The 17,821-nt window shown below is 41.8% G+C and overlaps 1 protein-coding gene across 1 annotated transcript in view; it reads left to right on the top strand.

The window, feature by feature from the left end:
* The first annotated feature begins 1,150 nt into the window (after nucleotides 1-1,150).
* Nucleotides 1,151-17,821, top strand: part of PXK (PX domain containing serine/threonine kinase like) — a 50,619-nt gene continuing 33,948 nt past the window's right edge. Inside the window, 2 exon segments of the mRNA XM_039326681.1 lie at nucleotides 1,151-1,434; nucleotides 15,265-15,315. Coding sequence (XP_039182615.1) covers nucleotides 1,333-1,434; nucleotides 15,265-15,315 — 153 coding nt within the window. The 5' untranslated portion in view covers nucleotides 1,151-1,332.

Here is a 17,821-nt window from a genome sequence, read left to right as displayed (position 1 = left end):
TCTCTAGGAAACGGTTGATTAATTCTCAGCCTCTGTAGGTTACAATAAGAACATTGTCCAAAGAATTAACCAATGTAAGACACACCTGCACTATAGTTAACAGCAGCATTGTGTGCAGGAAGGTGATCTTTGTCCAATTTTTACAGATCACTGCTTTTATAACTTCTGAATAAGATTATGTCTTATGGCATCTTACATTCCCCATTTTAAAACTTCTTTGTATATATCATGAAAGTTAAATGCCAAATTTTCAATACATTACATTGGATGTTATTTCAAACCTGGCTTAAGACAATCTTTGTTGGCACAAACTGATTAATTTAAACACACTATTAGTCAGTCTCCTTAAACATTTCAGGAATTGTTTCCTAGAACAATACAGCATAGCTTTGCCCATTTATGCAAGTCTTATTTTCTATAAATAGAAACTGGCATTTTCCAAATATTTTCCTCCATTAGCCCTGTGTTCCAAAATCATGCAATTTATCAACAGCATATAAAAATGTTTCTCAATCTTGGTAACATTAAGATGTGTGGACTTTAATTCTTAAAATTCCCAAGCCAGCATGCTGGCTGGGAAATTCTGGGAATTGACACACACATCTTAACTTCACCTAGGTTGAGAAACACTGAATAGAAAGAAGACTGTTAGAGGTTAGGGGAATAAGTTGTCATATATTTTCTCAAATGTCCTAATCTCTGGGGCAACTAGCAAGAATGATGAATTGGCATCAAAACCAAAACGTTTCTGGGATTTTAGTCTTGAGCCTGGCCACCATTTCAAGTTGCTCATCTCACCTGCCCCACTCATCCTCATTTTTCTTAGGCATCCTTCGCCGTTTTAAACTTTCCAAGATGAGGCATGTGCTATAAAAGTATACGCGGCCTTGCTACAGGGAGGATAAAGCTCCTTGCCTCCCATGAAGCCGTGAACTCTTTGGCCATAATGCGTCAGACCCTAAGATACTACCCGTTGTTTCCTCTGTTGTGGGCAATTCAACGTGCAGGAGGAGTAAACGAAAATGAAAATATGGTTTTGCAACGGAGCGGTGGGCTGCTTGCACGCTCGCAGTCTATTGCAAGGCAGGGCCTCCGTCTCCTCCCGGCCTTCCTCGCCCAAGCGCTGCACCGGCCAGGCTGACGTCGCGGGGCCCTCCCTTGGCCGGGGGAGGGCGCCCCGCGCTGCCTACTCGACCGCCTTTAAGACCCGGAGGAGGGACGGCTCCGGACAGGCGGTTCCTGTGTTGACAGCCGCCGGAATCGCTCAGAGCCGGAGGGAGCTGCCTCCGAGGCACCGCGAGGGGCGCTGGGCTTTTGCCCCCGGCAGTCGGCATGGCCTTTATGGAGAAGCCGCCGGCTGGGAAAGTGCTGCTGGACGATACGGTGCCGCTGACAGCCGTCATCGAGGCGAGTCAGAGCCTGCACTCGCACACGGTGAGCCAGGCGAACGGAGCGGGTGGGCCCGGCTGGTCTGCGGCACGAGCGCGGCAGCGGCCGTAGCCGGGGGTGGCTCGCGAGCGTGGGGCGCCCTGGAAGAAGTCGCGAGCGCGACACGGAGAGTAGCGAGGGGGTGCGGGAAGTCCGTCGGAGCATTGCGCGGCGCTGCCCTGGCTTTTCCAGCATCCGGCACGTCTTGCGGAGCTGGGGTCCCGGCCGGGTGTTATGGGTGTCGAGCTGCAACCAATCTGGAAGGGCCCTGATTGGGAAAGGCTGGTTGCAGGCGTGGGCGCGAAGGAGCCTTTCCAAGGGAGCGAGGACGCAGTTTGATTCGGGCAACTGAATACCTTCCCGGAGAGACGCGGGTTCAAATCTCGACGGAGTCTGTTTCTTTTGAATGAAAAGCAAGCAGGCGCCCCGTAGAGTTTCGTTGAGGGGCCACTTTTATGCTTGGGATACCGTGGGCGGTCACGCCAAGTGTTGGTAAATGTAGGTGCAGAGTAGTTTGTAAAGGGTTTTAAATCCGGAATAAGACGCGTCTGAAAAACGATGTTTACCTGGAAGAAATTTTTACCCGGTTCCCCCAGTAATCAGTGATTAAAACGATATGGAAATCACGCTGTTCCATGTGACAGGACGGGATTGCCCTGGGGATCTATTACCCTTTTAAAGTACATAGGTTAACAGGATGGGTGTTTGATGATTTGCTACTACGTGTAATATGTGGGTTGTTGTATAATATTTTCTAGCAAGGGTTGCATATAAAAAAGTGGCAAAGCAACAGAAGCCTGTTAATTCAATTCCTGGAAAGTGATTTGAGGAGGGGAATGTTCTTATATTCAGCTGGAAACCCTGATTGAAAGGCCAGCTAGGAAAGGAGGAATAAAAGTCTATTGGGCGTAAGGATAAACCTTGAAAATGCAATGTATTTTAACCGAGCACAGGAAAAAGTTAATCTGATCTAGTATTCTTCTGAAAGCAACTTTAATTTATAGAGCCACCCAACTCAGATATTGTGACTCTGCGTGGGTGGTATATAAAAAAAAACAAGATAAACAATTCAGTTAAAATTCAAAACATTAATAGGCAACCAGGAAATCATATAACCATCTCCTGGAAAGCTCCAGTCTTCCAAGCTCCAAAGCCTGAGGGAAAAGCCAATTTTTAATTGCCTTTTTAAAGACCAATATAGATATGTTTAGATGGTGTTAACTATGGTATTCAGATAGATTTTAGTGAAGAAAAAAAATAAGCAAATGTGTATTTCTTTGTCTTTGTGGAATGAGTTTGGATAGCGGCAGATTGGATTACCAATAATTTAAAATGTTACTCATACTAAAAAGAAAACTTAAAAAATTAAATGTAGTTCATATAAAAGGTAAATCTAAAGTATTGTGAATATAGTTGCTGCTTGGTTGTGTTCTTTATTGCCCAACATTGACCAATCATTTTTGAATGTTTTTCAATAGAAGCTAATAACTTGAGGTTTTTTTCAATGCCATATTTACTTACAGAATGGGTGAGATAGACGGAACTAACAGGAGGAAGAAAGAAAGCAATGGCTCCCTCGGCCGTAGAGTCAGACATGACAGGGCAGGGAAAATGTTTACCTTTATTTTACAGTAAAGGGGAAGCCAGGTTTTAGTGGTTAAGATGCTGGCCTAGAAACCAGGACGCTTGGAGTTCTAGGCCTATCTTAGGCCTGAAAGCCAGCTGGGTGACTGGGCCAGTCACTGTCTCTCAACCCAACCCATCTCAAGGGGAAAATAGGAGTATGTTCGTTGCCTTTGTATATATGAAAGTGGCATAATAATCTTGGAAATTTAATGCCAGAGCAACATTGTCCTGCTTGCTTAGGTTTTTGTTACCAAGCTATTCTCCTTCCTACATTGTATGTTTTCACCAATAAGCTAACCCCACAATAATTAATAATAAAACTCCCTATTCAATAATTTCAGCAGAGTAGAACAAAATGCTATTGAAGGACTTGAATATAATGACATCATAGTCAAATAAGCTGACAAAGGAGGGGCCCTTGTTAGAATAAGACAAATTATATCAAGGAAGCTGAGAAGCAACTCTCCAATACCTTGTCATACCAACTTCTCAGATTTCACAGCAAAACAAGTTGTTCTCAAGTTACAGCCCTAATGGAGCTGGTTGTAATTTGGTTGTAATTTGTGATGGTTGTAAAATGGGTCAATGGTTGTAATTTGTGATGGTTATAAAGTGGGTCAATCATGACTGACCTATTTTTATACATTTTTTGCAGCGGTTGTTAAATGCAGCGGTTGTGAAGCAAATACAGTGGTTATTAACCATTGTTAACCAGTGTTTTGTGATGGGTGCAGTTTTGCTGAAAACAAAAGTAAATGCTGGATTTTCAGCAAAACAATTTTAAAAAAGTCACATGACCATGGGACACTGCATCTGGCCGGTAAATACATCTCAGTTGCAGACTACCTGAAGTGTGTTCATATGACATTGAGAGATGACCACCAATCAGAACATCAAATCCAGGTCGTAAGTACCCCCCCCCCCAGGTAGATCAGTTGGAACATCACATGTTAAATGACCAGTTGTAAATCAAGGACTACCTATACATAAAACAGAACTACATAATTTGATGAAACAATTTCCTTAGGACATACAAGACAGTATCTACTGGAAATACTCCAGGAATTCTTCTACCTACTTCCCAAAATGCACAAACCAGACAATCCAGTTTGTCCCATTGTCTCAACCATTGAAACAATCACTATTGGACTATCATGTTTCAAGGGCTCTAGACTGAGAAATTAAGCCACCAGCATTTCCAGCTGCATAAAAGACACCACAGATTCTTTAGAAGACTGAATTCCATGGGTAATCTTCTTAACAATGCTACTTTAGCCACTAAAAATGTTGAGAAACTATTATTCCCTAAAGCCCCTCCTTTATTTGAGATTGATTGATGACATTTTCATTATTTTGTAGAAATGCATAGAAATGCATACAGGCAACCATCCCAACTGAGCAGTTACTCTCAAGCAACAAGAGATAATTATGCTAACTTGTGAACCAGACCCTGTTACCAACCGAGATACCTACTTGTCTCCATACCTACACCAACAGAGCCATTCTAGGCCCCAACAAAAAACATGCAAAATTGAAGATGCCTTCAGAAGCTTTCTCTGATATATATGCTATATATATAATATATGCTATATAATATATGCTATCACCTTTAAATTCTCTGTAGGATGAATGAATTTTGTACAAAAGAATTAATGGACACAAGTTTTGACAGCAGGACTCAAAAAAGGACACAGCATTTCAGAGTATATCAGTGTATTTCAATTCCCACAGCATGCTATTGCAGATCTCAAAGGGACCATTTTGAAAATGGAAATTATAACAGCAGGGGATCACTGAAACATCAAAAGATCTTAAGAAATAAAGTTTTTAACATATTTTAGTTGTTAATTAATAAGATACTTGTCTGGCTCACAGGTAACCTGTGTATAACAATCTGTTTTCCCCTCCTACATCCAATTTAAATTTTACATCAGTTTAGCTACTCTGTGCATCTGATAAAGTGAGCTCACTTCATGAAAGCCTACACCAGGGGTATCAAACTGCCAGCCCGTGGACCGGATGCATTATGCCGAAACCGCACCCACCCATTGCCGGCAATGGGGGAAAAGTCGCGATATGTTGCGACATGTCGTGTGACATTGCGAGTTTGACACCTCTGGCCTACACCTTTTAATAAAATACATTAGTCTGAAAAGATGTTACCAGACTCCTAATTTTTGCTTCTATAGTTGTGACTCTAACTTTTCATTTTAATCCTCTTCTATGTAAGGCTCCCATATGGTGCTATCTGCTAAACCAGATAGCATTGCAACTGGAAATATAAAACACTTCATAGTGAATGGTTACAGAGTCCATCCATCCATCCATCCATCCATCCATCCATCCATCCATCCATCCATCCATAACTCTAACAAATTATAATGGTCTACTCAATAAAATGATCTTGGCACTCTGAATAGAGAGCTAAGAATTCTTGAAATAAGGGTGGTATTGCTCTCTCTGTCTCCCACTCCATCACTGATATGTCCAAGTTACTCAGCATCAGATACTTAAGAATTCTTTATCTTGTACAGTGAGAATATACCAATACCCAAGTTAATAAGGTTTTATGTGAATTACATAAGGGAACCAGAAACTGCTGTCTTGTACTTCCTTTTAGCTTTTTACCAGCACAGGATTAGAAAGTTAGGCTCATTGTTATAAGCCCCAGATAACCTGCCTGTAAACCATTCTCTTGGCTTTTAGCAACTAATAAAAGCCATTAGGGCAGGAAGCACCTTTGAAACAGATACTGTTTTCCAGACTGTACTACACAAATGAAACTCTGAAATAGTCATGAACATGGATGAGATTTCATTATTTTTATAGATTTACCATATATGTTTAATTATTTAATAATCCTACAAAATCCTACTTGCCCATCAGGGATGATTTAATAAATTATTCTTCCACTAGGCAGGGGATTAAACTTAATCAGTGATGGCGAACCTTTTAGAGACCAAGTGGCCAAACTGCAATCCAAAACCCACTTATTTATCGCAAAGTGCCAGGGCTGCATCAATATTGTGATGCCCTCAGGGGGGGCATGGGGGCGTGGCCCACTGGGTGGGCATAGCTGCAGTGGTCACGGCAGACTGGGTGAGTGTGGCCGGGGCCAGGGCGGCGGGGGCCAGTCCCTCGCCATCTCTGGGGCATCCCTGGGGGCCAATGCCGCTTGCTCGCTCACTTCCTGCCCTGTCGCTTCCAAACACCACGTGCTTGCTACTCTGGCAAACTCTGCTGGGGCAACGGCACGCGTGCCCACAGAGAGGGCTCTGAGTGCCACCTCTGGCCTGCGTGCCATAGGTTCGCCACCACTGAACTAAATGATCTTTAAACACCACGCTTTACATTTTATAATTCTATTGACTTCTATTTTTTTTCAAATATCCAGGTCATAATATATATTTCCTGTAATAATAACTCCTCCCTTTGAACTATCTTAAGTTTGAAGTTATCCCATACTAGGGAAATGTTAGAAAAATAATCAAGAAGTGAGTTTGCAAGTACTAAGAAATGAACAAGGTGATAACCAGAAACCAGCACTGATGTGTTAAAACAGGTTATGTCTGATAAATCTTTGACAGTGTAACTATATTTGTGGCTAAAGGAAATGCTGTAGTCCATTTAGATTTCAGTAAGACATTTGACAAGAGATTTCAGTAAGCACAGCCTCCTTCTTGATAAACTGGAACAATATGGAATGGATAGTCATGCTGCCGGAAATGGATTCACAATTGGCTGATGGACATGAAGTAGTATGCAGTAGGGTACTTCAGGGTTTGGCTGAGCACCCTTCAATCACTTCATAGATGAACTAGATGAGGGAACAGAAGGGATGCTCATAAAATTTGACTTAAAGCTGGGGGGAGGGGGAATTGTTAACATGCCAGAAGATAGGCTCTTGACCGACTTGAAATGTTGTTCAGTGGTAAGAAATACAAGGTTCCACACAAAGGCAGAAAGGTGGTACGCAGCTTAGGAGAGATACTTGTATAAGGGAGCTGGGAAGTCCTGGTAGATTATAGATTAAATATGAGCCAGCAATATACTGTAGTTGGCAAAAGAGCCAATGTAGTGTTGGGCTGTGATGAGAGTTGGACACCCCCTCCCCAGCCCAACCAAGAAATAATCTAGGAACACCCCAACTAAATTGGGTCAACAGCAGCCTGAGGCTAAATGGCAAACACTTGACACACAATGAGGAACCAGCTAGCAACAATCAGGACACAACAATAAAGTAATTAACACCTTTCAGGCAGGATTAGCAAAGAAATTTAACCAACAATAGTCACTGACCAACAAATCAGAAAAGGCAAATTCAAACTCACCAATTAGAAATGATAAGTTTGTTACCAATCAGAAATGATAAAGTTTGTTACCAATCAGAAATGACAAGTTTGGAAACCACAAAAGGGTATAAAAACCCCTATTTAAAGATCACTCTGTCTAGCTAGCCGGGGACTCGAGCTGAATTGTCACTCAACGCTGATCCTCGAAATAAAACCTCTTTCTGGTAGCTGGCTTCACGATCTATTTCTTCTGCACTGTGCCGTCAAGGAGAATCCCGGCTGGAAGAACCGAACGGGGGAGTTCCTCCCAACAGCTGTATCAATAAAAGTAAATGCCATGACTTCAAAAAATGACAATATACACTGTTCAGATGGCATCTGGAGTACTGTGTTCAGTTCTGGTTGCCATAATACAAAAAAGGACGCTAAGGAGATAGAAAGAATGCAGAGAAGAGTGAGAAAGGTAGTAAGGAGCTCGGGCGCTAAATCTTATGAAGAGTGGCAAGGAAGAGTATAGAGTTGGTGTGTTGCTATTAGCATTTAAAAAAAAAGGCATTGCAAAGTAGAAATGTGACACCAATGAGATACTTATCTTTTAAACAAGCCTATTTCACAATTTTAATATAAAAGTATCTGTGCGCTGGAAACCAAGATCTGATCAAAATCAATTTTCATAAGACTAAAAATAAAGTACTAATTATGTAAGGTTTTAATGTAAGCAACTATTTTGTAGAGCTGTGGATAATTGAGTTTTAGTCCATCTGATTTCACAGGTTTTACATGTTTAAATTCTGTTGGAATTTGATAAGATTTAGGATAAGATCTTTTAAATTAATATTTTTCCTATGTATGAAGTGAGCATATTTGGATTTTGTTGATCAAAATTCACATATTATTTACACTCTTCATCAATATTATGTCTTGTCAGATCTGAGATCAATGCTTCTTTGCTTATATATGCTTCTTTAAGCAAGATTCTACTATGAGTTGTGCTTCGTGGTCAAAACTCAACTGGGGAGGTGTATAATGTTTGTGTATGTAAACATTAATCTCAGGTTGCATCAGTGTTAGGTTAGAATAGAATAGTGCATTGATCAACTTCCATTTGTGTCCAGGAACAAAAGTGCCTGTAATATGTATTCTGTATAGGATTTGCAGTACTGATGATACTCAATTGATGCTAGATTCTGTTGGAAGGTTTGCTGCCGCATTTTTTAGTATTTTGATTGGCTTGATTGCAGGATCTGTTGCTCTGTACTCTGCAGTCCACTTAGGATTCCCCTAAGGTACAACTTGCAAAAGTTGGTATATAAAAACAAGTGGGAGAGAAAGAGGAGAGGCAGGCAGGCAGACAGACAGATGGACAGATAGACAGGCAGATGGTTTGGTATATATAGTGGTTAAGATGCTGGCCTAGAAACCAGGAGTGTTTTACTCCTGCCTTAGGCATGAAAACCGGTTTGGTGACTTTGGGTCAGTCACTTTCTCCGCCCAACTCACCTTACTGGGTTGTTGTGGTGAAAATAGGTGGAGGAAGGAGTATAGGGTACAGTAACTCCCTTGAGATGTTTATAAAAATAATGGAAGGATAAAAATAAATATCAGAGTAGACAATATGGTGCCAAAGGATTCCTCCTTTGGTGCCTAGTACATCCTTTTATTTTTTAAAGATAGCTTTCATTAATCATGTTAAATAAGAAAAGATTTGCCACAAAGAAGAGGGGGTCAACTTATTTTCCAAAGCACCAAGAAGGCAAAACAAGGAAAAAAAGGGGTGGAAACTATTCAAGGAGAGAAGCAATCTAGAATTAAGGAGAAACTTCCTAACAGTGAGGATAATTAACCAATGAGAACGGCTTGCCTTCAGAAGTTGTGGGTGTTTCATCACTGGAGGTTTTTAAGAAGAGACTGGACAGCCATTTGTCTGAAATGGTATAGGGCAGGGATCGGCAACCTGAAATGGTGAAAGAGCCACTTGGACCCGTTTCTCTCACAAAAGAAAAAACTAAGAGCTGCAAAATGTGCGCATGTGCGCGCACATGCGCACACATAATGGGGCTTGATTAAAGAGTGGAGCCTACTGCAGTGGGATGGCGACTGCAGGAGCAACAGCCTGCTCATCTCCGGTGGCGGCGGCAACTGCGGAGCCATCTGGTGGCTATTAATCCAGCAACCAGGCAGCAGTTGGCTTGCGAACGGTTGGGCAAAACAGGTGGATAGGATTTCAGCCAACGACAGTAGGACATTAGAGCTGCCAACTTTGGTCTCCACCCGGGCGGGCAAGTGAAACCCCAAACCCTTTGTTTGCAAAGAAAGATGCCGGTGGCGCACGGCCCAGACTGTCAACGTTGCTGTGGGACCACCCCCTGTAGTGCCAGCTAATGCGGCGTGCTTCTCTTTGTAAACAAACGCAAAATGTTTCGGGGTTTCGCTCGCCCGCCTGGGTGGAGACCCTGCGCTGCCCCTTCTCCTGCGGCCAGGGAAAGAGAGCTGGCCCCAAGCCTGTCCTGGAGGACTTTTTAGGCAGCAGGAGGATGGTGAAGGGGCGCGGCTCCCTGGTCGGCCAAGAGGCACCGCACAACAGGTGGGGAAAGGGCAGGGCAGGTGCCGCGGGGGAATCTCTCAAAAGAGGCCACGGAGATCCGCTGCCCGCGAGACGGCTGAAAGGCGCAGCCGGAGAAGGGAAGCTACCGAGACCCCCGACAACCCGCCCGACTAACAGAGGCGGCGGTGGAGCAGGGCAAGGGGAGACACGCTGGGCAGTGAAGAGGCATCCCAAGACTGGTCACCCACGGCTCTTTACCCAGGTTCTGCCATCTTTCCAGCAATCCTCCCGGCTCTTCCTCCACTGCCAACACGTGCAGTCCGAAGAAGGAAAGAGGTTTGTGGGCAGTCCCACAAACCAAAGAAGTTCAAGCAATCAATTCAAACTTCGTGAGAAGTTTGAATTGATTAGTTGAACTTTTTTAGTCCACTTTTTTTTTCAGACTGCACATGGTGGCTGAGGACAGGGAGCCGCAGAAGACGGCTGAAAGAGCCGCATACGGCTACGGAGCCACGGGTTGCCGACCCGTGGTATAGGGTCTCCTGCTTGAGTGGTGGATTGGATTACTAGAACACCTCCAAGGTCCCTTCCAGCTCTATTCTGAATTGAATTGAGCCTATGCAAAAAAAAAAAAAAAGCATGTTGCAAACCAAATTTCCAACTACTGGTCTCTTTATTTACAAATTTTCTATTGACCCCATCTAGCCTTCGTAAGCATTCTTATCAGATGGTTATAGACAAGTACTTTGGTGGAAAAAATGACCAGCTGCCCAGAAAAAAAAAACTGAAGATAAGCACTAGTAATAAAATGATTGTGGGGGCCTATAAGAAATGAGGGGTAGAAATCTCATTAGTCTGAATTCTGGTCAAGCTTTTAACTGAACCATCCATGACATATTTTGTGAATAGGCAGGCCTTCCAAGATACTTTCTGAGAATGTTCACAGCATGTTCTCAGAATTGCAGAAGCAGGCACTGAATCAAAAATGTTGACACATTTGCTATACCATTCATAAAACATAATGGACTTCCTTTTTGATAGCCCTGCAGAAAACATCTGGCTTGTAATTATTGAATGTTCAATTCTGATTTGCTGTTCCAACAACCAGCTTGAACAGTCAGTTCACTACGGTAAACTTGACTTTAAATATGTGAAAATTGGCTTCCTAAAAGAGCTAATATCATATGAGTTTGCTGAAGAAAAACACGTGTTTTCAGTGTGTGGGCATTGGAAAAAAATATTCCCTTTCTTAACAACAACCAGAACATAAAAGGAAGCTATTTCATTTCAGTCCATCCATGAGTACTGTGAACCATAATAGATCTTAGTTAAATGTTACACTACATTATGGTAAGCAGTTATCAATTGTCTGGTAGTTTTTTCTGATGAATGTATCAGTCATACTCTTCTCTTATGAATACAACAGATCTTTGATCATGGTTGCTTTTATCATATGATCAGTGAGCAAATGACTTGCGTGAGAGCAGTGGGACAGGCTAGCATCATATGAGGAGCTAGATATTACATGAACTTTGGAAGGCAAGACAAAAGTAGGCAGGGGTGTAGTCATGTGTGACCACATTTGTGCTTGTTTACATCTCTGAATGATTTATTCATTTATATTTCTGTTTTGTTCTGTGAAATCCAAGGCAGTCTATTCAGGGATTCTATGTAATTACATATTTGGATGCTGAGCTGTCCCAGACCTGTTTAGCTTCAGTACTGAATCAGGAAATATGCCCTTAGGGGCTGCAGGGCAATCTACCGCTAGGTTTGAGAATATTGAAATAAGGGCTGTAAATGACTTGTAAATACAAAGTTTTCTTTTCCTGTGTAGCTAAGATAAGTTGATTTATTTGTACTAAGCTTTTGTCCTGATCCAATCTCAGAATGTTGGTTTAATTGCTCCTTATTTTATTTGGATTATTCAGCTTTATTTAGATTTATATTATTAGGCTCAGTAAATTATTCATTCAGTTAATTGTCTGCAAATAAAGTCATTCAATGACTTTAAAATATGCTTTACTTGTTGAAATATTTTTTGGATAGTTAATCTCTCTGTAATACTAATATTGTATTATAATCAGTGATGCGAGAGAGAAAATGTGCCTTTGACATGATAAACTAGCAACTCAAGTGCTCATAGATTAATTGAATGTTTTATTTCTTTTTTTTTAAATTTACATTGTTTTTAATGTTACATGCAGCCCAGGGTCTTCTGGAGTGGGTTATTCAATAGATAAATAGAAATGAATATATTGAGATCACATGGAACCATAATTTATCATTAGATCTTTGGTAAGTTTTTCCTTCAATGGTAGCTAGGCAGACTATGAATTATTATTTGCTTAATTATCTGTTAAAATGTACTGTATAATTATTTGTCAAGCAAATATTCTATTGCAGAAGGCAGAAGAAATATTTCATATAATGTTACATTACACAGAAATGTTAGGATATTGTGCAGTATTGGAATTCTCATACTAATATAGGTAGTCCTCAACTTAACTAATATAGGTAGTCCTCAACTTACAACAGTTCATTTAGTGACTATTCAAAGTTACAATGGCACTGAAAAAAGTGACTTATGACCGTTTTTCACACTTACAACTTTTGTAGCATCCCCTGGGCAGCTGCCTCATATTTATGACGGTTGTAGTGTCCGGGGGTCATGCGATCCCCTTTTGCAACTTTCTGACAAGCAAAATCAATGGGAAGGCAGATTCACTTAGTAGCTGTATTGCTAAGCTAACTTAACAGCTGTGGTGATTCACTTAACATCTGTGGCAAGAAAGGTCATAAAATGGGACAAAACTCACTTAATAAATGTCTCACTTAGCAACAGAAAATTTGATGTAAGTAGAGGACTATCTGTAGTGGTCCATCCAGCAGAGGTGAAGGAGGATTATATATTCAAGAAGAATTGTTGTGTGAGGTAATCCAAAATAAATACTTGGTATAACATTCATGAGTTGTATATATATCATTCTTGGTATATTTTACTTGAAATTTCCTGTTTTTAATGGATTAGGAATGCAGTATTAAGAAACAGTGGCAGAAACATCCATCTGGATATTGTTGTCACACAATTGCTTCCTTCTTTGACACAGTGCACATCAGTTTGCCAAGTTTGCCTTTTAGTAGAGCAGGGGTGTGAAACTCAATTTCATTGAGGGCTGCATCAGCATTGCGGTTGTCCTCAGAAGGCTGGGGGAGGGCGCGGCCTACTGGGTGGGCATGGCTGGAGTGGGTATGCCTACTGGGTGGGCATGGCCAGCTCTACATTGTTCACATCAAGGGTGCCTGTGGGGGCCTGGGCAGGAGTGGGATAGATCTGAGGGTCTCTGGCAGAAGGGGGTGGGACCAGGGCAAGCGCCAAGACATAGTCCACTGGAAGAGCCTTCCAAAACCTCTCCCCTGGAGCCCATCAAGCCAGATATGTGAAGTAGGCGAGGGCCATTTGCTGGCCACTTCCAGGCAATGGTGCATTTCTTCATTCCTCACAAAGGGTGACACCTGCCCAGCATGCATCTAGGGGACGGGGCCAATGCGGCAGGGGCTGGTTCCTCGCTGTTTCCAAATGGCCTTGTGGAGCTAAGACTGAATGCGTTTCAGCATAGATGGCCACCACAAAATTGTACATTGGCTCCCGGCTGGCCTGGGCTGGGGTCAAGGCAGCAGGGGCCATTCCCTCACTGTTTCCAGGATGGCTTTGCGGGCCACATGAAATCACGTCGTGGGCCGCATCCAGCCCCCGGGCCTTGTGTTTGACATGTCTGCAGTAGAGGTAATCCTTGGATAGCAAGCATTTGTTCAGAGACTGTTTGAAATTAAGACAGTGCTAAATGAGAAGACTTATGGCCAGTCCTCATTGTTGCGGCCATCGCCGCATCCTGTGGTCACACAATTGCCATTTGTGACCTTCAGTGCTGGCCTCCGATGAGCAAAGTCAGTGGAGAAGCCAGCAGGAGGTTGCAAATAAGGATCATATGATGCTGCATCTAATAACTGTCAGGAGTCACATAACAACTGCAACTGTGATAAGTTGGTGTAATCAGTGATGTCATACTTTATGACTGTGTTGCTTGGTGAAGGAGTTCCCAGTCACAATTACCATTGTTAACCAAGGATTACCTGTAACTGCTTCTTTGGGACCTCGTAAGCTTATGCTTGTGACCTCAGTGACAAAGTATTCTCAGCAATTTATTCTAGCACATCAATTCAAAAGTATCAATTTAGCTTCACTCAGCCTTTCTGATGATTCAGCTTTCATATTGACATGCTACATGGCCCTGATAGTTCATTCCTTTATTATTATTGTGATGTTTCTGCATTTTAATATTTTGTTTAAATTTATCATAGATTTTATCCCAATTAGCAGATATGTCTGGCCTAATTCCATTGGTGTGAAATTTCTAGGAGGACCCCCTCCCAACAAAGCATGTATACTACTAAAACTCACGTTGACATGACCTGGGTGAAATGGTACTTCATAGGGCAACAATTTTTGAACCAAGGTATCTAAAATGGACTAACTTACAAGATGTGTTCAAAATCCAGGAGCCATGATTCCCAAGGAAAGTTGTGGCTTCTTCAGTCCTATTGGTTACTACTGTGGTCATGTGATCTTCATTTTCAACATTCTGTGACAGTTTCCCAGCCAGTCTCCCAATCCCTCCCTCACTCTCGCCACTTTCCTGCCTATGGGAAGGGAAGGAAATTTCCAATGTTTCCTGCCAGATTCCCACAATAAACCTCAATGGGGAAGCCAGCAGGAAGTCAGAAGCCACTCTTGCTCCCACTGTTTTTTGCCCACCCATGGTCATTTTGTTTCTATGTTTAGGTGAGTAAATATCTCTGAAACGATGGCTCTGTGGGGTATGAACTGTCTTGTCCATCCTAAAAGTAGAACAGGAGAGATTTTAATTTTATAATGATGGATGCAACTGTTCAGTGCATTGCAATGTCAATTAAGAAGTAGGTGAAGAAATGAAATAAAACATGCCCTGATAAACTAGTACAAATAAGTGAGTAGGCTGCAAGATGGGGCTCTAATGTAAACACTGAAAAATATATAGTTGTCTAAATACCAAGCTCAAGATCAGATGTCTTCAAACGTGGCCCTTTTATGACTTGTGGACTTCAACTCCCAGAATTCCTCAGCCAGCCTGGCTGGCTGAGGAATTCTGGGAGTTGAAGTCCACAAGTCATAAAAGGGCCAAGTTTGAAGACCCCTGCTTAAGATTGTAGTGGCTTTTAAAGGGCCTGTTAGTCTTAATCCATTCATACATTGACATTATTTTAAAAGCAGTTTTGAATTTCATTTGACAGATCAAATAATGTGTTATATGTTAATTGTGTTCTAATTTCTAGGAATATATTATTCGTGTACAAAGAGGGATTTCAATGGAGAACAGCTGGCAGGTAACTTCTTAAATTCTTAATATAAATTATAACAATTTTTTTTTCAACTTAACTATTATAATGCTATATATATTTTTGCCATATAACTTCAGGGTTTTTAGAATCATTTGGTATAAATAATTTTTGAATGAAAGAAGTTGTGAGGTAAGATCAGAGCTTAGCTCATGATTTCTACTTTCTCTTTCTCACATTCAGTCTTCTTTTGCCATGACTCAGTTGGTTCATGTTAAATCATCACTAGTTTTTAGATAATTCTAAAGTAATTAAGACCAGTAAAGCCAAAATCTATTACAGGTAGTCCTTGACTTACTACCACAAAAGAGTCTGGAGTTTGGTCATAAGTTGTTGTAATCATAAATCAAGACCAAATTTGATTTTATGACTCCTTTTATAATGGTCATAAAATGGTTGTTAAGTGAACCACAATTTAGCAAACCATAAGGTTGTTAAACAAATCCAACATATCCAATGAGCCCAGACCAGCAGGAAACAAATTGTAAATACAAGCCGGTTGCCAATTGCCTGAAATGTAATAGGTTGTAAGTAGCTGTTTTAAAAGCCTGTCATAACTTCCAATGATTGTTAAGTGACCAATTGTAAATCGAGGACTACCTGTATAGATTCTCCTCTCCCTGATCTTCTTGAAATTGGGATAAGAGCCCCAGTGCATATGAGATAAACTGAATTCTGTTCATTAGTGTTAAACCTATATTTTCATAAGATCTTTTTTCTGTGGTTTGCTAGTAATAAGGATACTACATTTTAAAGAATAACTCCAGGACATGACCAGCTGACAATTATTTCATTATTCCTGTCGTCTCTCAAATTATGAAGTCCAAACTACAGTATGCCGTAAGCATACAGCCAGGGCCAGCAGATGATGGCAGAATAGAGCCCTTCCAAAAGCTTTATTTAAACACTGGAAGTTTTTAAGAAGAGACTGGACAGCCATTTGTCTGAAATGGTATAGGCCAGTGGTGGTGAACCTATGACACATGTGCCAGAGGCAGAACTTGGAGCCCTCTCTGTGGGCACACGTGCCATCGCCCCAGCCCTGCCTCTCCCGCAGCCCCCTCGTCACCAGCAGCCCCCTCCTCACCAACAGCTCCCCTGGAGGAGAGTCGCCCCTGGGCGCAGCCTGCACGGAGCAGCACAGCCAAGGACATAGCCAGGCAGCTGGGACAAGACTCCACCCTTGTGCCTCATAGCATGCAGATGATGTTGTGGGGTGTGGGCGGAGGGCATGGCTGCCATGGCGCTGCAGGGCTGCCTGGGCAATCTGCTGCGGCAGGACATGGAGGCGGTGCATGGTCCTGCGGGCGGGCAGGGGCGGAGGAGGCAGGACGGGAGGTGGAGTGGGGGCAGGGGGCGTTTTTTGGGCACTTGGTCTCTAAAAGGTTCGTCATCACTGGTATAGGCCAGGGTTTCCTGCCTGAGCAGGGGGTTGGATTAGATGACCTCCAAGGTCCCTTCCAACTTTATTATTATTGTTTTTCTAAAATAAAAGTCCTCCCACCTAAGGGATATTCTCTGCATTGTCTGTCTTGATGAAAGTAGATTGGTGCTACCTGATTCTGAGTCTCACCAATCTAATATGGAGTGAATAGGAAGTTCTGTGCTGCTAACAGCGATTTTTTTTTCATCTGTTGCTCTAGGACAAAGAAGACCTTAATCATCTTTCTCTTCTTTTGCTCTTTTTCAAATATCTTTAAACTGTTGCTTTTATACCTTTTCTCTTGGGGAGAAAACTCATCCATGAAATGCTAACTACTGGAGAAGATCCAGTAACTCTTTTTTTTATTATTTCTAAAGCTAGCAGGTTATAATGAATCACTGGTCTCTTGCATCCAGGACAGCCCTGAGGAAGAGTTATAAGGCTGCATAATTCTTATTCATGATATTGATCAAAGACATGTAGTATACTTGACTGTCACAAATACAAAGAAGAAATGGTTTTACAGCTGATAAGAGGAGTAAAGGAAGTAAAGGAAAATATGTATCCCCCTCAGGGAGAGACATAATAGCTTCATCCTTTGAAATGCAGGCCTGTTGCTTTGATATATGACAGTTTTCAATGTTGTTTTAAGAAGCTGATCCTATATTTCATTTCAAAAAGACAGAGCGTGCTTCTAATTAGCATCCTTGCATATATTAGTTGTTCCAGAGGCACAGATTCCACATGAGAAAGAAATATATTTTATCATCTATAAAGAGCCCTGTTGGGTTAGACCACAATCTCAGCTAGTCCAGTGTTCTTTGTGAGGGACCAGATATATTTGAGAAGTCATAAGTCTCAATATTGCCAGACGCTCCAGATTTTCATTTTGATATTCCTCTCCAAGAGAGCAGTTTTCGGGCACATGCCTTAAAATAGTAAACAGCTATCAATATCAGGAATCATTGATAGTCTAATCTTCCAGGAACCTATCCAGTCATATTTTAAAATTACCCAAATTGAGTACCATAACACAACTGCTGGCAGCGAATTCCTTAGCTTAACTGTCCA

This window comes from Crotalus tigris, unplaced genomic scaffold, assembly GCF_016545835.1.
Source record: "Crotalus tigris isolate CLP2741 ecotype Arizona unplaced genomic scaffold, ASM1654583v1 scf7180000024342.5246164, whole genome shotgun sequence".
Classification (NCBI taxonomy): Eukaryota; Metazoa; Chordata; class Lepidosauria; order Squamata; family Viperidae; genus Crotalus; species Crotalus tigris.
Note: the sequence above shows the minus strand (reverse complement) of the source record. Positions and strands in the feature narration are given on the sequence as shown.